The following is a 25990-nucleotide window of genomic DNA, read 5'->3' as shown; positions in this document are numbered from 1 at the left end:
CAAGGTCCCATCCCCATGTCACACTTCAGCAGCTGCCCAACTGGTCTCCATTTTCACTCATGCTCCTCAGAGTCTATTCCCTGCCCAGCAGCCAGGGTAATCTTTGCACACATTCATCAGGTCACGTCAGCCTCCAGTTGCAAACCTCCAGGGGCTTGGAGAACAGAATAAACTCCTAGGCCCTATGTGATCTAACCCTGCAATTTCTCTGGCCTCAACTGACAGGCCCCAGCCGGGTACCCCTCGTCTCAGCATTAAAGGCAGTGCCTAGTGCAGAGGAGGCTCCATCAATAGTCGGCTTACGCCACTCTCCCTTCAAGCATGTCAGCCTCCTTGCACTAACATCTCTTCTGTGTCCCTTCCCCCTATTCACACAGGTGGCCCTTTCTTGTCGCTTACCTTTTGATCCAATTTGTCACTCCTCAGAAAGATCTTCTTAGGCCCCTCCCCATCTGATCTAAATTCCCATCACTACCATAGCCCCCATCCCATTTTCTTCACAGTGCTTATTCGCTCTGTGATGCTATACTATTTATTGATTTGTAGCTAGGCGTGGCGGCTCATGCCTGTAATCCCAGCTACTTGGGAGGCTGAGGTGGGAGGATTGCTTGAGCCAAGGCATTTGAGGCTTCAGGGAGCCGTGATTGTGCCATTGCACTCCAGCCTGGGCATTGGAGCAAGACCCTCATCTCAAATATATAGGTATCTGTATATAGATATAGTTTACTGACTTTTATTTAGTTTTTCTGCCCCTGACTTGAAGGTAAGTTCCCTGAGAGAGGGCCATGGCTGTCTGGTTCACCACTGTATTCCTAGCACAAAGGACACTGTCTGCCATGGCTGGTGCTTAAGAGGCATCTCTGCTGGATGCGTCAGGAGTAAACCACTCCTGAACTCCCTCTCAAACATTTCAGAGTCATCCTACTTTCTCTCTGATTTCATGATGCCGATTCTCTTAAAAGGGTCCATGGCATTTTTATAAATGAAAAAAAAAAAAAAGTAAGTCATCTTTAACTGTTCCTTAGAAATTCTTCAATTGCTCTTGACATCAATGAATGATCCTAAACCCTTACGAGTCCAAGGTAGGGCACAGGGTGGCTGTGACCCTTCAGAGGAGAAATCTGCATCCTGAATCGGTTCTAAGACTCACTTCAGAAACCACTATGGTGTGGCTTTATATGTAGGAGATGTGATTGCTGAACAGTCATAAATAAATATTTATTAAATTCGATCATATTACAAACACACTAAAAAAGTTCACATTTAAAAGGAACCCATAACAAATCCTTTTTTTTTTTTTTAAGATGGAGTTTTGCTCTTGTTGCCCTGGTTGGAGTGCAATGGCGCGATCTCGGCTCACTGCAACCTCTGCCTCCCAGGTTCAAGAGATTCTCCTGGTTCAGCCTCCCAAGTAGCTAGGATTACAGGTGCCCACCACCACTCCCAGCTAATTTTTTTTTTTATTTTTAGTAGAGACGGGGGTCTCACCATGTTGGCCAGGTTGGTCTCGAACTCCTGACCTCAGGTGATCCACCCACCTCAGCCTCCCAAACTGCTGGGATTACAGGCATGAACCACTGCACCTGGCCAACAAATCCTTTTATAAAGGGAAAATATTATGAAACGTGGTGATCACCCCTTAATGTACCGATGCTGTGGATGTCTATTTGCATAGGTTCATTTTCTTAAAGCAGGGTGCACTGATGGAGGGTACTGGAAATGAACTCTGTTTAAAAGCATGCCACAGCTCGCCAGGTGTGAGAAACTCTGCTATAAAGAAAAATTAGCCAGAAATAATCGACAAGTCATTTCTTTTGACAGATGTGTCTGTTAAAATGGCTCCCTTTTCTGGGAACCAGAAGCAGCAAAAAATTTTCTTCCACTCATTCCTGCACAGTGTCATGTTGTAGAGGATGGGGTTTAGGGCTGAATTAGCAAATGTGAAGGCCACCACCCAGAAGAAGAGGGACGGCCAGATGACCAGGTCTTGCTTGAAGTTCTGGATCAGGATGAGGAGGATGGTGATGATGATGGGGCTCCACATGATGAAGAAGGAGACCATGAGGAGGAAGAGGGTGCGGAAGAGCCGGAAGTCCTGCTGGGACACGCGGATCTGGTGGCTCTCCGAGTAGGCCAGGCTTACCGTGAGCCTCTTCCTTGATGCCTTTGTGATCTGTGGAAAACCAAAACAGGACTGGAGCCACAGGTGACTGAGGGTTGTTGGGGATTTTGAGTTAGGGGCCCAAGAGTTGGAATCTGCTATCCCCAAGGCACTGAAGCTGTGTGCCTCTGGGACTTTGTGTGCCCGAGCTTAGGATGTGCTGGAGAAACGGGACCCCGGTTGGACTCCTGAGAAATAAAGCAGAAAATCACCTACCTTGTAAACAGAGTTATGAGGGGAAGTGAAAAGCCTGAATTGGGTGGTCTACAAGAGGGACATCTTCCCTGTTATTTTTTTTAAAAGAGATGTCTCTTTAATTGTTTGCAAGCACAATGTGCTTAGGGTTCAAACTCAAACAATGCTATACTGATGGGGAACAAATGAAGAACATCTGGCCTTCTCTACCCTCTATTTCCACCCTGGGAGGTGACTAACGTGAGTATTTTCCCATATGGCTTTCTGGAAATGCACCACTGCCACACACAATATTCCTGGCGTGGGATTGCAGGCATCTGCTCTTTTGCCTGGTACACAGATGGGCCCACACCACGCACCACACTCTGGGCCTTGCTCCTTTTTCACCTAGCACTATATCATGGTGCTCGGGCCATATCTGCACAGAGAAGGCACTTCATTCTTGTTATCTTCTATAAATGGTGGTTGCAATTTATCTAGCCCCTATTGAGGAGTATTTTATTTCTTTGGCCTTGTTTGGGGAGGTAGCAGCTGAAATAGCAGTGTGCATACTCTTCCCCTCTCTTCCTATATTATTCCGTTCTCATGCTGCTATAAGGACATACCCAAGACTGGATAATTTATAAAGAAAAGAGGTTTAATTGACTCATAGTTCTGCGGGGCTGGGGAGGCCTCAGGAAACTTACAATCATGGCAGAAGGGGAAGAAAATGTTTCCTTCTCCACATGGTGGCAGGAAGGAGAAGAATGAGAACCAAGCGAAGGGGGAGACCCTTATAAAACCATCAGATTTCATGAGAACTTACTATTACGAGAGTAGCCTATGGGAAACCATCCCCATGATTCAATTACCTCCCACCGGGTTCCTCCCCTGACATTATGGGAACTACAATTCAAGATTATGGGGATTATGGGAACTACAATTCAAGATGAGATTTGGGTGGGGACACAGCCAAACCATATCACTCCCCTACAGGTTGTTGAGTGGGAGATGGCATACCAGTGTGGCAGGCCAGGCAGAAGGGAGCACTGGACCCCACCCTAGGTTCCTTTCCTTTTGCAGGAGCGGGAGAAAATGGATCCTAGTCTTGCCTACAGGCTCCTGAGTCAGGGGTTAAGGAAAGATGATGTGATCAGAGGCTGCTCATTTGCTGGGGCAGCTTCTGTCAGGAGCCAACCTGAAAATGAAGCTGAGTGTGGGAAGGGTCTGCCCATACCTGGTGGGAGTGGGTGTGGGAAGGGCCCGCCCATGGGTTGGAGTGGGTGCTGCTTGGGAATGATCCCCTCATCAACAGGGCCTGTTGGCACCATCACTAGACACAGGGAAATCAGAGGCAATGACCAACAGAAGGGGGAAACCACTTCATATGGGCAATCATGCAAGTTCCTTGTCCTTGTGGGAGACCAGACCACTGCCAGGGCAGCCCATCCTCCTTCTCTGTCCTCCTCCCAGCTCCAGCACCACAAACCCACATCCTACGCCTTGGGCAGGGGAAGCTTTGAACTGACTATGAGATTGACATTGTAAAATAACCAAAAAATGACTGGAAAGCTCTGTAAATCAGACATAGGTGTCATTAAAGGTGCCCCTGCCCCAGCAAGAAAGAGGAGCTTGTCAGAGCACTGCTGGTGATATTTGTGGAAAATGACCGTTTTACATTTATGTCCCCTGTTGAGAGGTGGCAACTGGGGGAATAAGCCTCCTCATGCATATCCTTGCACACCTAGGTGAGCATGTCAGTAGAATAAATTCCTACCAGTGGAGCTGCTGGGACCTCTAATATTTTGTATTAATGAGCAGAGCTGGCAGTGAAGCAGAGGCATGGCAGGCAATGAAGGCAGCCCTGGTTATGTGGGCTTAGAAGGGGATTCTGGACTCTTCTTTCAGGAGATCCTACAGGTGTCCCCCAAGACTCCTGAATCTCAAGAGGGGGAGTAATGGAAGGTAATTAATATCATTCACAGTTCAGGTAAATTTAACTGCAAGATCAGAATGGCTGAAAATATTCCCGTTAGAATACTTGTAACTAGTCTGGGCGCAGTGGCTCATGCCTGGAATCTCAGCGCTTTGGGAGGCCGAGGCGGGCAGATCGCCTGAGGTCAGGGGTTCGAGACAACCCTGGCAACATGGTGAAACCCTGTCTCTACTAAAAATACAAAAAACTGAGCAGGGTATGGTGGTGGGCACCTGTAATCCCAACTACTCAGGAGGCTGAGGCATGAGAATCACTTGATCCCAGGAGGTGGAGGTTGCAATGAGCCGAGATTGCGCCACTGCACTCTAGCCTGGGTGACACAGTGAGGCCCTGTCTCAAAAACAAAACAAAACAAAACAAAACAAAACAAAACAAAACTTGTAACTAGCTAATTAAAGGATAGTTGTTTGTTTTATGATTCAATGTGGCTGCTTGCTCTGTGCAGGAGTTTAGGTCCACCTGTTGATGGTGGAGACCAGGGCAACAGATGCTGAGTGAACAGCCTCATAGTCATACAGATCTCTAGCTTTACTGAGGGCTTCCATGTGGCCGGCACTGTGCCGCACATTTACTTCTCAGTCGTCACATTTAATCTTCATACCTACTCTAGATTTGTACTATCATTGTTCCCACTTCCCAGATGAGGAAATTGAATTTCAAGAAATTTAAGAAACTTGTTGAAGGTCACTCCACTGATAATACAGGGTCAGAGCCCCCATCTCTGAAAATCTAGCTCAGTGGGATTAAAGATGAGACAAATTACAAAAGTCTCAAAAGGGATGGCCACACTATTCAGCTGTCCCCTCCCCTCAATGGTTCTGCAGGGTGAAGGTTGCTCAGGATACACAGGGCACCACCTCGGGCTCAAATGCCAGAGGCCATATTGGCACATCCAAGTCTGGAAGTCACTATGTAGAATCAAATCTAGAACTTGTGTTCCGGTGAAACCTGGTTAATCTAAGGAAGCTGCCTTGGCTGTTAGATCTAGGAGAATATCAGTTGGGCAGGGTGTCAGGTGGGTGGGCTGCAGAGGAATTGGTACCGCCTCTGAGTAAGGATATCGCTCTAGGCCTAAGCACAGGCTGGGGGACCCACAAGGGCTGATTCTGACAGCAGCTTCATCCCTCTTGCTGCCCACACCATCCTAAGAAGGGCGACAATGTACCCAGGGTCCCTGGTGTAGTGTCGCAAAAATACTTTTTGATGAGTGATGTTGATGAAGGCTCACATTTATGGAGCACCTACTATGTGCCAGGCCCTTACCTATCACTTAGTTTACCTTTTTAAATTCTCCCAACAATTCTGTGACATATGTACTGTGATGATCCCCATTTTACAGATGAGGAAGCTGAGGCTCAAAGAGCTTAAAAAACTTGCCCACCAGTACTCAGCTAAGAAGCTGCCGAGGTGGACTGCCAACTTGGCAGCCTGACGCCAGCCCATTGTCTTTATCATAAACTAGTTCTTTCCCACTCTCTACTATCTCTGCCCATGGGAATCCTTCTGCCCAGGCTTTAACTCCAAACTCTAATGCCAGGAACTCTGAGAAGGATTCCTGGTTCATCTCCCGCTTGGCATCTTGCAGCATTTTGTTTCAGGCACTCATGCGACAGTTGCCACATACACTATGTGGTAGATGTCCAGGCGTCCTTCTTTTTTTTTTTTTTTTTGAGGCGGAGTCTCGCTCTGTCACCCAGGCTGAAGTGCAGTGGCACCATCTCGGCTCACTGCAAGCTCCACCTCCTGGGTTCACCCCATTCTCCTGCCTCAGACTCCTGAGTAGCTGGGACTACAGGCGCCCGCCATCACGCCCGGCTAATTTTTTTTTTTTTTTTTGTATTTTTAGTAGAGACGGGGTTTCACCGTGTTAGCCAGGATGGTCTCGAACTCCTGACCTCGTGATCCGCCCACGTTGGCCTCCCAAAGTGCTAGGATTACAGACTTGAGCCACTGCGCCCGGCCCAGGCGTCCCTCTTACCTCTGACCCGGATATGGTTTGGATCTGTATCCCTAACCAAATCTCATCTCGAATTGTAATTCCCATAATCCCAACGTGTGGAGGGAGGAACCAGGTGGGAGGTGTTTGGATCATGGGGGCAGTTTCCCCCATGCTGTTCTTGTGATAGTGAATGAGTTCTCATGAGATCTGATGGTTTTATAAGACAGTTTTCCCTCCTCCTGCTCACTCTCTTCTCTCTCCTGCCACCATGCAAAGAAGGTCCTTGCTTCTCCTTCTGCCATGATTGCAAGTTTCCTGAGGCCTCCCCAGCCATGTGGAACTGAGTCAACTAAAGCTCTTTTCTGTATAAATTGCCCAGTCTCAGGCAGTTCTTTAAGGCAGTGTGAGAACAGACTAACACAGACCCCCACCAGACTACGGGTTCCTTGGGGGATGGGAGCTGAAGCAAGGCATGCCTGTGTCTTCTGTGACCCAGAGCCCTAGCAGGTACCTGACAATGGCTGCGGGTGACAGACAAAGTGGGCTCACTCATGGACCAAGTGCTTAAGTGGATGGATTTTTTTTTTTTGAGATGGAGTTTCACTCTTGTTGCCCAGGCTGGAGTGCAATAGTGTGATCTCGGCTCACCGCAACCTCCACCTCCCAGGTTTAAGCAATTCTCCTGCCTCAGCCTCCTGAGTAGCTGGGATTACAGGCATGCACCACCACACCTGGCTAATTGTGTATTTTTAGTAGAGATGGGGTTTCTCCATGTTGGTCAGGCTGGTCTTGACCTCCCGACCTCAGGTGATCCACCTGCCTCGGCCTCCCAAAGTACTGGAATTACAGGTGTGAGCCACCGCACCCGGCCTGGATCTTTTTTAGCACTGAGAGATGCTACTATCTCCTTCTCTCCACAGTTCCCACCACTGGTAGGGTGTGAGGAAGAAAAGCGGGCTTTATAATCAAATGTAGCTCCTCTCCTCCTCCTCTCCCCATGCTAGATGTCAAGGATAGTTAACATTGATCCAGGATTTCAAATGTCTTCTGCACTGGGCAGAATGCTTGATGTGCTTTTAGATTAAACTAAATGCTCAATTAACTTTTGAGGATTAATCCTAATCCACAGAACAAGCCTCTGGGATAGGTTCTGTGGTTGCCGCAGTTTTGGAACTAAGAGGCCCTGAGAAGAGAAGTGATTTGCTTGAGCCTCACAGTCAAGTAGGGGAGTGTACCCCATGCCAGGTGCCAGTGTCTTCTCCAGTGAGGCACAGCACCTCAGCAGAGGTGGACAGCATCTGGGGAATGTGGTCCACGGCCACCGGGTAAATGATGACATGCAAATGCTGGGGGGCCCCTTCAGACATTCGGATTGTGTGGGGCTGGGTGAGGCCCAGAAATCTGCAAGTTTCCTAAACTCCCCGGGTGATTCTTGCCCACTGAAGTGTCGCAGCTGCTCATCTAGGACAACAGACTCAGTCTGGAGTTCCCCTCATTCCTTTGAGGACAGACCTTTTTGAGACTCACTGCCTCCACACCCACATGAGCTTCTGAAGACCGTGGGGTAGTCTCCACCCTACCTCACACCCTTCTGCCACCCCATGCCAGCAGACCGCTGCTGCCAACATGTGGGGATGGGTAGAGGATGTTCCCACTGACAAAGTTGGGACTCAGCCCTGAAGGTTGAGTCTCCTCTGGGAGCTGCTTGGTCAATCAACAGCCTCCCTTCTAGAATCACTGGACAGAAAATTCCATCTTTCCAGAGATTCCACCTACCTTCCCACGACCAGCATGCAGGCCCCCAAAGCTGGGGAATGCAGGTCAGGCATGGAGAAAGGGCTTTGTGTTCAATGTCTAACACTCTCATGTTCAGCGGAAACAGATTTTGTTTCTCAGTTTAGCCCTGAGGCAGGCTGAGGGTTTTCCATCTGCAAGCCATAGACTCACTTATTCGACAAATATTTATAAGCCCCTGCTATGTGCTAAGCACTCATAGGTGCTGGACACACAGCAATAAGCAAGGGAGCTCCACCCACGCTGCTCTTCCATTCTGGTGCATATGTGGGCAATGAGAGGGGGATCAATAAACATCCACTGTTACAAAAGGGTAGAGGCATCTCAGTTGTCACGGCAACAGTTGCTGGGTGATGACGTCAAGCAAGCCCCAAACAGTGGTGACAGCCTGATCCGAAGGCACTTAGAAGTCGCTGGGAGGTTATTCCCTTGGGAAAACTGTTGATTGGAAAAAATATTGAAGATGTATGGCATGTTTGAGTCACAAGGAAAGAGGAAGCAGGGAGGGCAGAAGGATGAATAAGGCCACTGCTCCAAGCACATGAAGCAGCCCCTGAAGGGTGGGCAGTAGGGAAAGAGCCAGGGCGAAGCCTGCTCTGAATTCTTGCCCAGGTCAGAACCAGGAAGGAGGGTGGAGACTTTAGAGCAGGGTTTCCAAAAAGGCATTTCTTGGAGCACAAGTGCAGAGAGATGCTCTGTGGAGAAAAGGGGGTTCTGTAGTCACGTTTAGCAATGATACCTATTCTATTACTGTGTGGGAGATCCTCAAAGTATATTGGCATAATAAAGGTCCTGAGAAGTCCTGCAGCAAAGAATCCAATCTAGCCTATCCCAGCATTTCCCAAACCCTTTCTAACACCTAACATTGCCATGGCACTCTACAGAGCATTCTAGGAGACACACTGCTTTAGAGCAATAGAAGACCAGGGTGATGTGAAAAAGAGACACTTCTCAAGCCTGGAGATGAGACCTGGGTTACAGGAACTAGTGACAGGTGAGAAGTGGGACTGGTGGTGCTGTAGTGTTTGTATCCCATGGTGTCAAACAATTTGTGAATTGTCTGTTATTATGCCTAATTAACATTGATGTTCAATTGATTTTACAGAGTTATGTAAAACCAAGCTTCACAGAAAAAGCTTGGACAGAAAAGCTGACTCAGTATCTCTGAGTTATGTATATCTTCACAGGGGAGGAGATGCAAACTGAGGCCCTGCTTGCACACTCCATCCACCTGGTATAGCTTGTCTGCTTCCAAATTATCAGCCTGACAAACTCATGGTACCAAGTGAGGACAAATGTCATAGTCCTCCTGGGAAATGGGCAACAGTGGATTTTGCTAATAACGTGGAAAGTAATTTTTAAGTGATATTTGGATTAAAATTGTGATTTTTAAAACATTATCATATCTGCTCTTTCATTTTATTGTGTTAATCCACTGAGGCATATTTGGCTCCTGCAGAAACTGAGGTTCACATTACTTAAGTGACTTGCCCAAGGTCACACAGTGATAAAGCCTGGATTAGAACTTCTGTCTTAGGACTCTTTGTCCAGTGATTTTCCCACTGTCCAAGAAGAGACGACCCTGTAGACCCCTTTCAATGTGATCCAAGGCTCATGCCTCATTCATTCAACAAATATTTATTGAGCACCTACAATGAATGAGCCAGGCTCTGATCTAGGCATAGGAATATAGCAGTGAACAAACCAAAAACTCTGCTCTCATGGAGCTTGCATTGTAGTGGGCAAGACAGATGACTGTCATAAATTGAATATGACAGGTGTAGTAAGTGTTTGAAGAGAAATAAATCAGGATAAGGAATTGGAGATTGATGGGAAGACTTTTTGGTGAAGAGCTTTTTGAGTAAAGACTAAATGAAGTGGGGAAGTGACCCATGCAGAAATCTGGAGAAGAGAGATCAAGGAGAACAAGTGGCAGGTGCAAAGGCCCTGGGGCAGCAGTATGGTGGCCAGTGCGCAGTACAGCCTCAAGGCCAATGTGGACACAAGGGAGGGTGAAATATGAAGGTGAGAACGGCAGCAGGGCCAGACCACACAGGGCCTTAAGGTGAGGGTGGTGATGGAATGTAAATTACATATTTGCTCTGTTACTCTGTTACTCAGAGTGCCCTTTTACCTCACTGTGAGTCACGACAGCTCTTGCATCCAGGAGGTGTTCCGAGGTCTGTAATGGGGAGAAGTGAAGGCTGGCTGTGGGTTTAGACACAAGGTGCTTCGAGAGTAAACTGCTGTTTAGAGGTGGGTGGCTAAAAGGACAGCTGCCCCAACTCCTCAGGTCTCATAGAATTTTTCCAGGTGGACCCTGGCCTTGAGAAAAAGATGGGGGTGGGTGGGAAATCATTCCTTCCTCAGCAGGCAGCTGAGAAGCGTGAGGTACGAGTGAAAAGGGGCAGACCAGAGCCCTCTTGGCGCCTAAGGAACTCAGGAGTGAGACCTCCAGGAAGGAGGTCAAATGCTGCCGCCCCTTCCAGCCAGCCCTGCTCTAGCGTCAATTCCTTGTTCTTGATGTGCTCCAAATCTGGGCTGTTGTTTATCCTCTTGCAAATCTTAGCAGCACCTTTTCCCAGCATGCTCTGAGACAGGGGTCGGAAGAGCAGCCTTGCCTAACAAATCACGACCGTCATAATTTATTCATCGCCTGCTACAGGCAGGCATGGCTCTCTCTGTCCCATCAGTAGCATCTCCTACATGCCTCACAACAACTCTGTACTGCTGGCATCATGTTTGCTATTTTGCAGATGAGGAAACTGAGGCCCAGAGATGGTAACTAAGCTGGCCAAGGCCACACAGCAAGTAAGTGGCAGATTCAAGACTCAAACCCAGATTATTAAAATAACACTGTCAAGTCTCTGTGTCTGTCTTCATGGCCTTTTGTTTTTCTCGGTTTTTTTTGTTTTTGTTTTTGTTTTTGAGAGGGAATCTCACTTTGTTGCCCAGGCTGGAGTGCAGTGGCACGATCTCGGCTTACTGCAACCTCCTCTTCCTGGGTTCAAGTGATTCTCCTGCCTCAGCCTCCACAGTAGCTGGGATTACAGACGCCCACGACTACGCCCGGCTGATTTTTGTATTATTAGTAGAGACGGGCTTTCACCATGTTGGCGAGGCTGGCCTTGAATTCCTGACCTCAGGTGATCCACTGGTCTCGCCCTCCCAAAGTGCTAGGATTACAGGCGTGAGCTACCACACCTGGCCTGCTCTTCTTTCTTATACCCCTTATTCGTCCCTTACGTTTGTGTAGCATTTAACAGTTTGCAAAGTGTTTGCAAAGTCTCAGTATCATTCCACCTTGTGTTCAGTTTCTCTCCTTTCGATATGAGCACCCTTGTCTGTCTCCTCCCTCTTCCCCTTTTATGTCAAAGCTTCTTCTGGATAGAGAATGTGTCTTGCGCGGTTTTTAGCCCACCTCCTTTCCCCCAAGCACTTCGCACAGAGCAGGCCCTTAACACATGTCTGAGGAATTAATGCATTGGGACTCTAGGGTCAGACTGCCTGAATTTAAATCCTGATTGCCACTTACAAGCTGTGTTACCTTGGGTAAGTTACTTAACCTCCCTGTGCCTGGGTTTCTTCATCTGTAATTCTTATCAGAATTAAAGAGTCAGTTCCTGGCATATGGTCAACACTATGTAAATATTTGTTAAATAAGTTCTACATTTATCTTCCTTTTTCTCTCACCTCTTTCCTTTTAACTTAATGATAATAGCTAACACTTACATAGCACTATCATATGCCTGGTCCCATCGCAAGCACTGTCCAGACCTTAACTCCAGGCCTGAATCTGCCTCCTGCACTTGAACAAGCCTCAGGCTGGGTGTCACTTTAGTGGTCATTGGGTGGGCAAGAGTCTAATGAGTGACATGGAGGGGCCATCTCCCACAGGACCCAGGGATTAGCAGACCTGGATGGAGGTTGGCCTGGCTATGGGTTCTGAGCATCTAAGAAGGTTACAGACCCTTAGCTGCAAAGAAAGGGCCATAAAAGTGACCAGAGAGTGAGCAGGCCCTACAGGGCACCACTTCAAGTGCCTACTTGCCAGATGACCCACACATGAGATGCTATAAAACCAAGATTCAACAACTATAAACCTCCACGAGGATTCAAGGGCTTTGCATTAAACCTTCTAAAATGGGCATAAACATGGATGCACCCATGCTGTTTGCCTGGGCAGGCAACTTACTCACAAATGGGCTACCTTACGAGATATAAAACAGGCTGACTCGTCCTTTTTATGTCCCTGTACATATTTGTTTTAAAGGTAGAGATCATTTCCTGTTTCAGTGCACATTTGAAATGGACATTCCCTGGGGGTGGGTGGAGTAGCGACTGGAAGATAATAGGAGGGACTTCTGGTAATATTCCATTTCTTGACCTGGGAGCTGCTTTCATGAATGCACTCAGTTTGAGCCTACACCTATGCTCAGTGTGCTTTTTATATATGTATATAATACTTCAATAAAATGTTTTAAAAAGTATACATTCTCCAGTACTGCAGTGTTTGCGATGGGGAAACAATGGACACAGCCCAAAAGACCATAAAATAAATGAAGTCATATCTGTAGCCACTAAAAATAATGAGCTAGAGATATAGGAATGATGTGGAAAGATGTTAAGATATAATGTTAAGTGAAAAAAGGAGTTACAGAGCAGAGAGTATTATCTCATATCTGAAAAGAACATTGAACAGTGTCAGATAACCATTTGACCATTTTAACCTGCAATTTCATATGGTTCATCAAATACACACACAGTATACATGACATATACATAAGCTTATAAGAAAAATAACCTGAAAAAATACATCTTGAATTGTTAAGAAGGTAGAGTAAGTTTTCAGTTTCTGTGTTATTTACATTTATGTGTCTGCTTTCATTTTAATTTAATTTTTTGTAATGACCTAGTATTACTTTAGTGATGAGCAAAAACATAATCACAAAGATATAACTTTAAAAAAACCCCTCTCCTTCCTCAGTGTTGTAGACCTGGGCAGTGAATCAAGATTGAGCTGGCGTGAACTCTTAGGTGTTCTCCGACCCCAAATTCTAAGATTCTAGCAGAAATAACCCCAAGCCTGGGTGAAGTTCAGTGGCAGCACTTGAAGAAAACATACCTGTAAAATTTTGGAGTAACTGATCACAATGACCAGTCCTGGCACCAAGAAGTTCAAAGTAACAAAAGAGACATCCCACGAGATCTCTCCAGCAATGGTGGGCCAAATCAGTGTGCAAATCGAAATTTCCTAGTTACAAAAAGGAAAAGAACATCATGTAAATGCTGACTTCTTATTGGCCTCTGGCTCAGTCTTATTGAGGGTTTCCTGACACTTACATGGTTGCATTGCCCAGTTACACAACTAGCATGACAGTGAACCCCAGAATCCCTCCCACTGCCCACCACAATCCCACTTGCAAAGTACTTGCCCTTGACCCTCAGAATAGCCATGATTATGTTTTCTGTTCTCCAGGGACAGCAACTGAGCCTCAGGCTTACAGGGTGGTAAGAGCTAGAGTCGGTTCCTAGGTGTGGTCTTTCCACTTCCCTGGGCTGACATGCAAAGGGCTTTCGAGCCTTCTCTTCCAAGCCTGCCATTTTACAAAGGAGAAAACTGACCCCTGAAAGGTTACAGAGACTGGAAAGGACATGCTACATAACAAACATATCAAAACAGGAACGAGGTTTCCCTGTAGTCACAACTGTGTAAGCTGAAGGACACAGGGTCTTTGCTAAAGCATTAAGTATTCATGCTGGGGGTGCTCAGGTGTCTAAAGTGTGTCGAGCTGCATCAACCTGGCCATCTAGAGCCCCAAGGCAAAGATCAGCCTCCACTCACAGACAGTTCAAGATGTAAAACCAATGGAATATGGCAGAAGAATGTGAAGGTTTGTGATCTTGCTGCTATCACTATGTTGTATTGATTCAAATGTTTAACACTAACTGCAAGAACTGCAACATATGGAGACCTTACTGACTAGTTACAAATAGCTTCCGCAACAATTTCATCCAATGAATAAATAGGCCAATGAAAACAGACATATATCTGTGTGTGTGTATATACTAACTTCCCACATATAAACTTCCTATGCCCACTTGACTACAGAAACAAAACTGTTTAGAAAACAAGTGGCCCTAACACACGCATATAGAATAGATTATTTTTAAGAGCACGTGCTGTGTAAAAAGACCACGTTATTGATTTTGAAGGGCCAAGGCATCTTAACCAATGTCTAGGAGTAGCATGATCATCTGAAGTACCATTCATTCATTCATTCACTTGACCAATATTCATTGAACGCTCTACTAGGCAAAAGCAGAGAATTTTTAGCAGTGAATCAAGACTGGGCTGGTGTGAACACATGGTGGGGGAAGTTGATTAAATCCTTCCACATTTTGGTGATTGGAAAGAAACCTGTTTTGTTTTGTTTTGTTTTTCTTTGAGACAGAGTCTCACTTTGTTGCCAGTCTGGAGTGCTGTGGCGCAATCTCGGCTCACTGCAACCTCCGCCTCCCAGGTTCAAGCGATTCTCCTGCCTCGCCTCAGCCTCCCGAGTAGCTGGGACCACAGGAGCATGCCACCATGACCAGCTAATTTTTTTTTTTTTTTGTATTTTTAGTAGAGACGGGGTTTCACCATGTTAGCCAGAATGGTCTCGATCTCCTGACCTTGTGATCCGCCCGCCTTGGCCTCACAAAGTGATGGGATTACAGGCGTGAGCCACCATGCCCGGCCAGAAACCTGTTTCTTTCAAGGATCTTCTGATTACTGGCAGTGAGGCTACTACTGCTCTCTAGAAAACCCACCCCACCCCCTTTTGTACTCAGGCCTCTGCCCACTATGGACCCCTCATTCCAAGACAGCAGTAGCAATACATATGAGCAGATATGCTGAAGCATCAATTGGAAGAAATGGATTCCAGCCCTGAATGTGACTTGGTCTCTCATTCCTATTCTTGTGATGGAAAAATTTTAAGGGAGAGTAAAAAACAGAGGACACACAGAAGCTTTTCTTAAGACCCCCAACTCTTTCCAAAAGCCTTTTCCAGAATGTCTGCCAAAATCTCTCCAGGGTTAGCAAGACTTTTGTGGAGGGTATAATGATAGAGCAAGGTGTTCTCTCTACAGTAGGAGTGAAAGAAAAAAGCAGGTCCCTAAACCATGTGCTTGTATGATCCCAGTGTGTTGAAGAGAATGTATATGTGTGAATGAGTATATGGCCATCCAACACACACATGCACACACACACTCTCTCTCTCACATACACTCACATGCTCGCATGCACAGAAAAAAACATGGAAGGATACAATCCAGAAAGTGAAGTGTCTATTTCTAGGCAGGACTCTCAAATTGTTTTTATTCTTGTGGCTTATCTGAATTTCCTAATTTTCCATGATGTGCCTATATTACTTTTTTAAAAGAAAAAAGTTCATTTATAAGTGAAATGATGATCAAACATGAAACACAGACCACCATGATAGTTCTGCCAACTTTACCAGCTATTTTTCAACAGAAACAATGAACCTGTCCCAGGCAGCTCCCAAATTCCGTGACTTTAATAAAGACGCTCGTTCTCCTTTTGATTTGTGGCTCTTGCTCAGGGCAGGAAGTGTGATAAGGAAGTAAGATAAGAACTCTGCCCGGCACCCCCACACATGAACTGAGAGGCAGTGCAACTGGCTTGGGGGCCTGAATGATGGATTGACATGCTCTTTAGAAGGTTTTGTATGGTATTGTTGACTAAATGCACTGTCTGGTCTCATTAAAAAATAAAATAACAGGTGCCATGCCCACAGAGATCCAAGTTGGTGTCATAACTTGGTTTCTGTGGGAAAATCCATTTGGCTTAAGTCGTTTTGATTCTAGGTATTCTCCCGCAGGCTGTGACATGTAGAGGAGTTAGGCAGCATGTCAAGTCTGGAAGGTGGGGATGTGAGTCCTATTATATTCTCTGTACTTTTTCTGCACATGTGAAATGTCCCCTGATTTTAAAAAGGGAACTTGGAAAACAAAAGTGGCAGGCCTGCCTTGTTACTGAGTTACAGAAGCGGAATTGGCAGAGTCAACAATAGTCTTCTTTAATTCATTTGCTCAACCACCCGACTCCAGACGTGGTGGCTGACCACAGTGAAGCCACAGTGAGGAAGAGCAAGGCGCTGGCCCTTTCCTCCAGGAGGGAGGGAGGCAGAGAAGCACTAGGACACTTCAGGACAGGACAAGCAGCTGGAAGTGCCCAGAGAGCTTCAGAGGACCAGAGAGGGTAGAGCCACCCAGTGGGGGTTGTTTCTGCTATGCCTGGAAGGACCACGGCCAGGGGCACAAGGAGGCCGGAGCTCAGCTGTCAGACCAGAATTGTGGGATGAAATTGGGAGGCCACTCACAGTGAAGGGATAAGTGTGACTTGGATCCCCCAAATGTGTTCTGCCTCATCCCAGTCTCCACTTCTCCCTGGCCATCTCACTCATTTCCACGGCTCCTTTTGCAGGTAAAGCTCCAATCTACTCTTTTCAGCTCCATGCTTTCCTGAACCCCAGACTTGCCCAATAGCCATGAGGACATCTCAGCAGGAGGCCTCATAGGCACTTTAAGCTTTGAAGGTCCCATCCTCAAATGGTTCCACCTGATTCCTGCACTCCCTGAATCAGGGCACAGGGCCACCATTCTCCAAGCTGCCAGAAACCTGAGCACTGGCCTTCTGCCCACCTCCTCCTCCCCACTCAGAAGGGATCTCTAAGTTCCTCCTTCATAGCCATTGACTTATCCACCTATTGCATTTTCACTGGCCTACCCCCAACCCTTACCAAGACCAGGCCATCACCATTAAGTCTAAACTTCCTACCAGGATGACTCTGGTCCTTCTCCCTCTCCTCTGCCAATGCTTCCAGAACCATCTTTTGCCCCCACTGAACCTCAGGCTCTACACATGTGTGGTGGAGAACCCCTTGCAAGTTTCAGAACAGCACTCACTGCTCCTTTGGCCTCCATGTGGACTCTCCTCTGCCTACAATGTCCTCCTTGTTTCCATCCCCTTGCCTGGTTTACTTCCTCTCATCTTCACACTCAGTGGGGACACTGCCATCTCCCAGTAGCTTCCTGGACTCCCCACACCCAGCAGAAACCCTTCCGCAGCTCTCCACAGCTTGTGCCATCATCCCCTTCCCTGTCTGGAGTCCCCACTGAAGTGTGTTACTAAGGGTGGGGACCAAGCCTGCCTTTTTCCAGCCAGCATCCCAGCACCTAGAATTCTGCCTAATACACATTAGGTGCTCAGGACAAAATTGCCAAACGACATTTTCTAAGGAGACTCCCCTTGAGGATGGGGACATCTGTCCACAGGCACTGCGGAAATGCTGACCCTCCCCACACTGCCTGACTTATTTGCAAACACTGCCTGTTTGCAAATAAGTTCTAGCTGTTTGTTCCAGCTGTTTGCCTATCAGTCTCTCTGATGATTCTTCCTGCTGTACCTCTGGAGACCCTTGGTAAATCCTTGTTCCTGTGTCTCACCTCTGCCATCAACATGGAAGACTTCAAGATTATTTTAAGAACCTAGGAGTGCTAGCTGGATATTTCATCTTCTATCAGCTTCCCAGCAAAAAAGAGAGAAAATATTAAAGCAAGAGATGCTTCCTTTCTTATATTTCAAAAGTATTCTCTAATCATAACAAAAGCAAGCAAACTGTGTTTGTTTCCTCAGACAATCCACACTCAGCAGAGACACATGAACGTTCACATGACTAGCCTGGTATTAAATTAGGGTAGGGTGGGGCAGTGGGATCAAGTGCCGCAAGGAAGTATAAACCCAAGGGTGACGGTATCCAGAGGGACCCAAAAGAGTGGGGCTAAATTCTGGTTCCATCTCTTGCCATTCTGTGACCTTAGGGATTTCCTCTTTTAGAATAAACAAAAGAATATGGGGTGGGGTGATTGTGAGGACCAAATTAGGCCAGAATCTAGGACCATCTGTGTGCTTCTCCTTGAAGAGAAGGAGGTGGATTTACGTGATTTGTGGCAGGGGCAAGAGGGGAAGGGTGCTTAGTAAATGTTTGCAGAATGAATGGGCAGCACATTCTGGCCAGGATAGACAGTCTTCTCCACCTGCCGATATGGGTCACTGCCCAGCCAGGTCCACAGCACACACAGGCTGGAATCCTGTTGAAGCAGGGTGAGCTGACCTGGCTGAGATGTCAGCGTTGCTAGGATGAGTTCGCCCTCTTAAAATGGCAGTCTGTTATTTTACAGCAATCAGAAGAATTATACTGTTTGAAGAATGTTTAAAATGTCTATGTTCAAAGATAAGGAAACTAATAATAGCTAGCAATTCTTATGTGCTTAACTGTCTATGTGCCAGGTGTTGGCCCATTTACTGAACATGAGTGCCCATGATGATCCGGTAAGGCTGGTTGATACTGTAATCATGCCCATTTTGCAGAAGAGGAAAGTGAGGTATTGAGAGGTTAGACAGCTTGGATTCTGTCATGAAGCTCCCGAATGGCAGAGATGGGATTTAAACAGAATGTTTGACTCCAAAGCCCACTCCAAATACCAAGTTGTCTCGCATTTCTAGGATATTTATCACCTCATCTTCTCTTCAGTGAAGTTTTAGAGTCTGATTACCATGAACTACTGGGCACCCACAGCCCACGTGGACAAGAGATTGAGTTTCTGTTTCAGGAGGGCTCTTGTGTCGGCAGAAGCTCTAAGGGGCAGTTTCCTTGGCCAGCGCTCCTTGAGGGGAGGGAGCCAGTATCTGCTTAGGCTTGGTTGATTCTCTCAGCGTGTGGTTTGGGTTAGGAAAATATCCCCCATCCCAAACCTCCATATTTAGTCTCTAAGTGGGATGGGGCAGACAGAATCCACAAGCAGAAAGCTGGGAATATGGGGATTGAGAAAACAAGCCTTTGCTAATTTTAAATGTGAGACTCAGTCAGTCTAGACCAGATCCTCCTGTTGCTTTTTTTTTTTTAATGACTACACTCCCCTTTTGTTTTTTTCTGTCTCTCATTCTTTTCAACTTATTTCTTCAACTGCTGAACCTATAATATTGGATGTTTTCTATGTGTTCAGGCAACAACCCTTAGGAAATTGGGTTTTTTCTGTTTGTTGGGTTCCTGGGCAGGTAGGTGTGAAAGTGTGTGTGTGTGTGTGAGAGAGAGAGAGAGAGAGAGAGAGATGAGGTGGATGTGGCAGACAGGTAGGAAAGAAGACAAAGAAGATGGAGAGCCAGAAAGGATTGTCCCATTTTTTTTAATTTAAAAAAAAAATTTTTTTTTTTTTGAGATTGAGTCTTGCTTTGCTGGCCAGGCTGGAGTGCAGTGGTACCATCTCAGCTCACTGCAACCTCCACCTCCTGGGTTCAAGCAATTCTCCTGCCTCAGCCTCCCTTATAGCTGGGACTACAGGTGCATGCTGCCACACCCAGCTAATTTTTGTATTTTTAGTAGAGATGGGGTTTCACCACGTTGGCCAGGCTTGTCTCCAATTCCTGACCTCAAGTGATCCGCCCGCCTCAGCCTCCCAAAGTGCTGGGATTACAGGTGTGAGCCACCATGCCCAGGGATTTTTTTTTTTTTAAATTTCAAGCTTTCCCACCTCACCTCTACTAATTTCAGTGAGTAGGGCTCCTGTGGGTAACTAACTCACCTGGCCCCCAGTGCACACTGCAGCCTCATTCTCTCCCAGTGGCTTTGCCCAAATCCCTCTCCAAAGCTGCTTAAAACCAAGGAAGTGTTTCAACATTAAAACAAGGGAGGTCTGTGTGCCCAGCCATCACAACACAGACCTCCACGGAAGCACCTTACAGCACAACTGTGGCCACTCTGGAAGCACCACAGAGGGCTCTAACCACACCCAGATTCCCTAACAGTGGTGCGGTACTAAGTGGCCAAGACATGGAAGGCCCCTGCCTATGCCAAGGCCTTCTCACCCAAACAGTCACCTGTGTCCCTATCAGCACACAATTTTAGTCTGGGCTCTGGCTGGGAAGTGACAAGAGTCTTATTTTTTAATGTCATTTGCCAATTAATTAGGGTTATACTTGAAATCACTGAAAAAAGGGAGAGGCACAAAATACACATCTGAAAACTTAAGATACCTTCAAGATACATTCTATCTGGTCTTTCATTCCCTGAACATCATTTTCTCCTGTAAGAAAGAAAATGAGGTGAAATACCTCAAGTTCTGTGAGAAATATAGAAGTACTGTGACTCACTGAGAGAATAACTTTTTAAAAAATCAAAGAAACTGATGGCAGAAGCCCAGCCCCCTCCTGATCCATGCTTTTAGAGGCATCTGCGTAGCCCACCTTGATTCTCAGGTGTGTGTGGGCTAAGAACAAGCCTGCTCACTAAGCCAGAGCCCTTGGTCTGCCCATAAATGGCACCCACCAGCTCAGCTAATCCTGGCTTCTCTGGGCCCCACTTGAGTGGACATGGCCACAAGCTTGCATGTTATTTGATCAAGTGCCACAGGCTTGATGGGGCTCCTGCCTATTAGTCATTCAAGCTCATAAACAAACAAACAAACACCCCACAATGTATTCCACACAAGCATTAGAAACAAGTGTTTAAGTTTGATTTATGTTTAAAAAAAAAAATCTCGCACAGGATACAGGAGGCAGACTCCATCCATCCTACCCCCAATAAAAGGGCTGTGTGAGAGACTGGTCTGGGAAAACCCCCAGAGAAGCTCCACCTCTCTGTCCCAGGCTCTGGAGGTTCACACAGTCAGGGGGTGTCCCTGGTGGACTGTGTGCATCTCCATAACCAAGCCTTCCGCTGGTGACATGTCATTTCTCCCACCCTACTCCCCTCTCTGACCACTTCGAAGGTCCCTCTTTGGGACCGTGATTCCTGTTTGTGCCACGATTACTCAGGGCGCCCCATACTCACTCCTAGGTGGAGAGGGAGCTTAAGGGTAGGGGGTTCCAGGCCGGAAAACCAGTGACCCCGGCAGGGAAGGGGAGGCCAAGAACCCAGCCACGGGCAGAAGCTCCTGGAGGCTGAGCCCCCAGCGCAGAGACCTAAGTCCTTTCTCTATCTCTCTCCGCGAGGCATGGAGAACCAAACACACTGGGAAGACAGCCAGACGGCGGCCACTGTCCTCCACCGTGACTCCGCGTCTAGATTCCCTCTTCCGTGTGGATCCCGGCGCACGAACCCTGCAACCACGGGGCACAGCGGCAAGAGAAAAAGACCCGAGCTCGGGATTCCGGACCGCGGGACTTGAGGGGAACAGAGCCAATGTCCTGCTATCCGCAGAACCTTATTCCGATCATGGTCACTCCCACCCCTATGAGCTAATAATGACAACTATTGACCCGCTATGTAAAACAGAGCTCGTCGGCCCAGCCTCTGTAATCTGCACATTTCAGGCGCCCAGGACACCTCGAAGGTCTAGTGTAATCCTCCCGTTTTGCAGCTGAAAAAACTGAAGACCCCGGAAGGGAATTCCGTCACAAGTCCCCTAAAGACAGCATTGCATCTGGGGTCCCCGGGTCTCACATGCCTGTCCGCGCGCTTTCAACGCAGGACCATAACCCAACCCTGGACAGGAGCCCAACTCCTCCTTGAATTACGGGTAAACTTCTGGAAGGAGCCCATCTCCTCCTCGAATTACGGATAAAATACTCTGGGCAAGTTATTATACACTTCGGTGTGCCTCTGGTTCTCATCTGTGAAATGGGTGTGATAATAACAGTATTGTAGCACCTGGCGAGGAATCATGATTCAATACAAAGTGTTTGGCCACCCTGCACCCCCAAAGTTCCGTCTCGCTCCTAAACTACTCGTTAATTAACCTCGCAACAGTCATTGCATTTTGCAAGAATTTGGGGGACTCCACTTACATCATTTAGGAGGGCGTGTGCACAGCGTTGTAGTGAGATTTAAGAGATTAAACTTCACAGCCATGGGCACAAGGTTTGGCACAACGATTAAGTGCAATAAATGGCAATTGTTCTTGATCATCCTCATCCCAGCTTCCGTCGGGGCCCTGCTTCCCAGCCTGCGCAGGACACCTGCCCGGCACGCACAGAGGGGCGCTCACCTGGTCGGCGCCGGGGAGCCGTTGCGGGACGACTCGGAAGAAGACGCAGAGAGGCAGAGCGGCGACCGCCGAATAGCCCCAGATGAGCGCCAGCAGCACTGCCCGCGCCCGCCGCCCAGGACCCCGCACGCCGCGCTGCAGGTGCACGATGCACACCATGCGCTCCAGGCTGACCGCGGCCAGCGTGAGGATGGTGACGCTGCCGCTCAGGGTCATCACGTAGAAGAGCAGGTGGCAGGCAACGGGGCCCAGCAGCCAGGCCTCAGTCCAGCGCACGGCCAGCACCAGAGGGATAGCGCTGATGAAGAGCAGGTCCGCGCAGAAGAGGTTGAGTACCAGGCAGGCAGTCGCGCCGCGGCGTCGTCGGCGCGCCACCAGCACCAGGGCGCACACGTTGCCCAGCAGCGACACTGCAAAGATGAGCACCAGCACGGTTGTCTCCACTGCGGCCAGCACCAGCCGGTGGTCGCCCTTGACGTCGGAGAAGAAGGGAAAGCGGGTGCGGTTGGCTTGCTCCAGGCTGCGCAAGGGCGCGTCGCCCGCTGCCCGCGCGCATTCAGGGGACATTCCCGGCGCCTGGCGGCCCGCAGCGGTCTGAGAGAGTGCTCATCTGGGAGGCGACTGAGTGCCAAGGCGGGGAAAGAGGGAGGGAGGCGGTTGCGACATCTCGCCTCTGGCCCCCTCCCTTCTGAGGAGCGCCAGCACTGGGTGCAGGGAGCTGCACCCGGGGCGCGCGGGAACCAGGAAGTGCCCGGCAACACTGGCCGCGAACACCGCAGCTGGCCGGGGAGGTGGCGGCCAAGGCGGAAGCCTCGCGCCCTCTGGCCGTTTGAAAGTGTATCCAGAAGCCAGAAAACTCACTTAGCGAATTCCTCGAGCCCCCGCAGGGCCTGCCCAACCTCCTTTATTTTTCAGGGACACTGGATGTGCGAAGCCTTTTGTGAACGGATTTAGCTAAAACTGATTTAAAAGGGTCAGAGCTGGCCTTTGGAGATTATTTTGGCCTGTGTCGTTCAGGCTTTACTAAAGAAACTCCATGGGTCTGGAGGTAGATCCTAAAACAACTTGTAATGAGTCCATATTTTTTGTGGGGGAGAGAGGGAGTGGAGATCTTTTATCACTACTTAATAACAGGTCTTTAGGTGGATTATCTACTCCCTCTACCCCAGATTTTTAATCTATAAAATGGGAATAATAATACCCCATTAGGTTATTGTGAGGCTCACCTAGAGTTTTGCACACTTGGCACACAGTAATTACTCGTTAAATGTTATCAAATATTAGTTATTGTAACTAAAATGCATATACATTTTGCATTCTGAACAATGACATAAAATGCTTTCTTATAAAAAGGGTGAGTCCTTCCAAATTTTTTAATAAACTTGCCATCCCAGGAAGACAGATATTTCAAGGCTGGCAGATTCACACACAAGCTATGAATGTGCCCCAGGTGCCACAGTTTGAGGAGCACTGGGCAATCCAGTCCCGTTAGAGATAAGGAAACTGAGGCCCAGCCAGAGTGACTTGTCTAAGCTGTCCTCTGGTTAGTAATGAAAGCCAGTCACCTGTCCCCGTCCCACACATTTCCATCACACCACTGCAGTCTCGTTTTCTGTAAATGGGGAAGCTGGAGATGGAAAAGTATGCCTGTGGCCTAAGATCCAGTGGCCACTTCCCCAACCAGCCACCCTCCTGCCACCCACACCTTCACCCCCTCTTCCCTCTGCCATATTACCAGGCCTCTCCCAGTTGCCCACTCTGTCTTCTAATTGTCTTTCTTAAGGTTGGGTCTTAAGAAATCTAAGTACTGACTGGGCACAGTGGCTCATGCCTGTAATCTCAGCACTTTGGGAGGCCAAGGCGGGTGGATCACTTGAGGTTGGGAGCTCCAGACCAGCCATGGCCAACATGGTGAAACCCCGTCTCTACTAAAAATACAAAAATTAGCTGGGCATGGTGGCAGGTACCTGTAATCCCAGCTACTTGGAAGGCTGAGGCAGGAGAATTGCTTGAAACCGGGAGGTGGAGGTTGCAGTGAGCCGAGATCAGGCCACTGCGCTCCATCCTGGGCCACACAGCGAGACACCATCTTAAAAGAAAAGAAAGAAAGAAAGAAAGAAATCTAAGTACTTCAGGCTGGTTGCGCCAGAGTCTGAAGTACTGTCTGGGGAGGGGGTCCATTTGTGTGTCTGCTTTTCATGGTATCAAACAGGTCTGAGCTGATGATGTGACTTCTAACCTGAGAAGTAGATGCTCAGCTTGAACATTGACTAGGTTCAAGTTGAAAAACAGAACTGGTTTGCTTCCTGAAACAGTTGAAAAAGGGCAAAAAATTGAAATAAAGGGAACTCAGACAAATGGGGTTTTGGCAACTGTCTGATTAGGGTCAGGGGATATTAGTGTTTGTGTGAGGGAAAGGAAACTATATGTATATGTATGTGTGTGTGTGTGTGAGAGAGAGAGACAGAGAGAGATAGTAAGAGGGAAAAGCACAGACAGAGACAGAGAGAGATTGATTACATCACAGGCTGATGTGATGATATAGACACAGAGAGGTTTCCCTAGAATGTACAACCAGGGTGGGCTCTTTGCACTAAAAGGCCTTCTCCAACATTAACCTCCTGGGTTCTACCAATGGCAAAATGTTGAGTGCAGAGGCTCATAAACTTTCTCCATTCACTGCACCTTCATGGCACCCCTAGGCAAAAAGAAAAACCAAACAGAAAAGTTTCATTTATTAAGTAGTTGGGTCCAAACAACTTAATAAGACTTTATGTCCTAACAACTTAGTAACTATCTTGGAAAATAATAATACCTATAAATTGGGGTAAAAATTTTAGTGTTTCTTTTTTTTTTTTTTAATTTTTGAGAGGGAGTCTCACTCTGTCGCCCATGCTGGAGTGCAGTGGTGCCATCTCAGCTCACTGCAACCTCCGCCTCCTGGGTTCAAGCGATTCTCCTGCCTCAGCCTCCCGAGTAGCTGAGATTACAGGCACCCACCACCACACCCAGCTAATTTTTGTAATTTAGTACAGATGGGGTTTCACCATGTTGGTCAGGCTGGTCTCAAACTCCTGACCTCAAATGATCTACCCACCTCAGCCTCCCAAACTGCTGGGATTACACTCACCCGGCCTGTTGTTTCATTCTTAAATAACCACAGTGAGGCCAAGTGCAATGGCTCACCCCTGTAATCCCAGCACTTTGGGAGGCTGAGGCTGGAGGATCACTTGATCCCAGGAGTTCAAAACTAGCCTGGTCAACATAACCAGATCCTATCTCTACAAAAAAAAAAAAATAGCTGGGCATGGGGGCTTGTATCTATATAGTCCCAGCTTCCTGGAAGGCTAAAGTGGGAGGATGGCTTGAGCCTGAGAGGTCGAGGCTACAGTGAGCTATGGTCATTATACTCCAATGTGGGCAACAAAGGAAGACCCTGTCTCAAAAAATTTTTTTAAAAAACCAACAACAATAGCTTCCTGATGGGCTGGGTGCACTTGTTGTACTCTGCACAGTTTTTCAAAACAAAATCATATTGAGCACTGCTCCATGTTGATTTTCATGCAGTCCCTGCTTTTTATCACAGCAACTCCTAAACACTCAGCTTTGTAAGGTACAATGTCATGAGTCTAATGCTGGAACTGTGAATTACCTAGTAGAGCTAGCAGTTCATGCAGAGCCGGATGGGTGTTGAGTAGTGCCATTTCCCTGCAGTACCCGAGCCCATGTGGGCACTAGCCTTTGGGGACCAGAGCCCTGGCAGGACAACTCACTGTGTGACCTTGGGCAAGTTACTGTAGCTTCTTAGAGTTTCAGTCTTCCCATATATGAAAGGGGATAGTGATAGTACTGACCTCGTAGGGTTTGGGGAAGA

General features: G+C 47.6%; 1 protein-coding gene across 1 annotated transcript; it reads right to left on the bottom strand.

Moving 5' to 3' along the window:
- Positions 1-1199: 1199 nt before the first annotated feature.
- On the bottom strand, positions 1200-22789 carry FFAR4 (free fatty acid receptor 4). The gene is made up of 3 exons (XM_003825369.5): positions 22117-22789; positions 13190-13318; positions 1200-2173 (listed from the first exon to the last, which is right to left on the bottom strand). The coding sequence occupies exons 1-3, from the start codon at positions 22681-22683 to the stop codon at positions 1784-1786; spliced, it is 1086 nt and encodes a 361-aa protein (XP_003825417.1). The 5' UTR covers positions 22684-22789; the 3' UTR covers positions 1200-1783.
- Between the last annotated feature and the right edge of the window lie 3201 nt (positions 22790-25990).

The sequence above is a fragment of the Pan paniscus genome, chromosome 8 (genome assembly GCF_029289425.2).
Source record: "Pan paniscus chromosome 8, NHGRI_mPanPan1-v2.0_pri, whole genome shotgun sequence".
In the NCBI taxonomy this organism is placed as follows: Eukaryota; Metazoa; Chordata; class Mammalia; order Primates; family Hominidae; genus Pan; species Pan paniscus.
Note: the sequence above shows the minus strand (reverse complement) of the source record. Positions and strands in the feature narration are given on the sequence as shown.

Bases quoted from the DNA above. Each gene is read 5' to 3' on its own strand.
- FFAR4 (XM_003825369.5), bottom strand. From the start codon at position 22,683: ATGTCCCCTGAATGCGCGCGGGCAGCGGGCGACGCGCCCTTGCGCAGC. The intron at 13,319-22,116 runs GTGAGCGCCCCT...TTTTGTAACTAG, and splicing joins GGCTCCCCGGCGCCGACCAG to GAAATTTCGATTTGCACACT. The intron at 2,174-13,189 runs GTATGTTTTCTT...GGTTTTCCACAG, and splicing joins GTTACTCCAAAATTTTACAG to ATCACAAAGGCATCAAGGAA.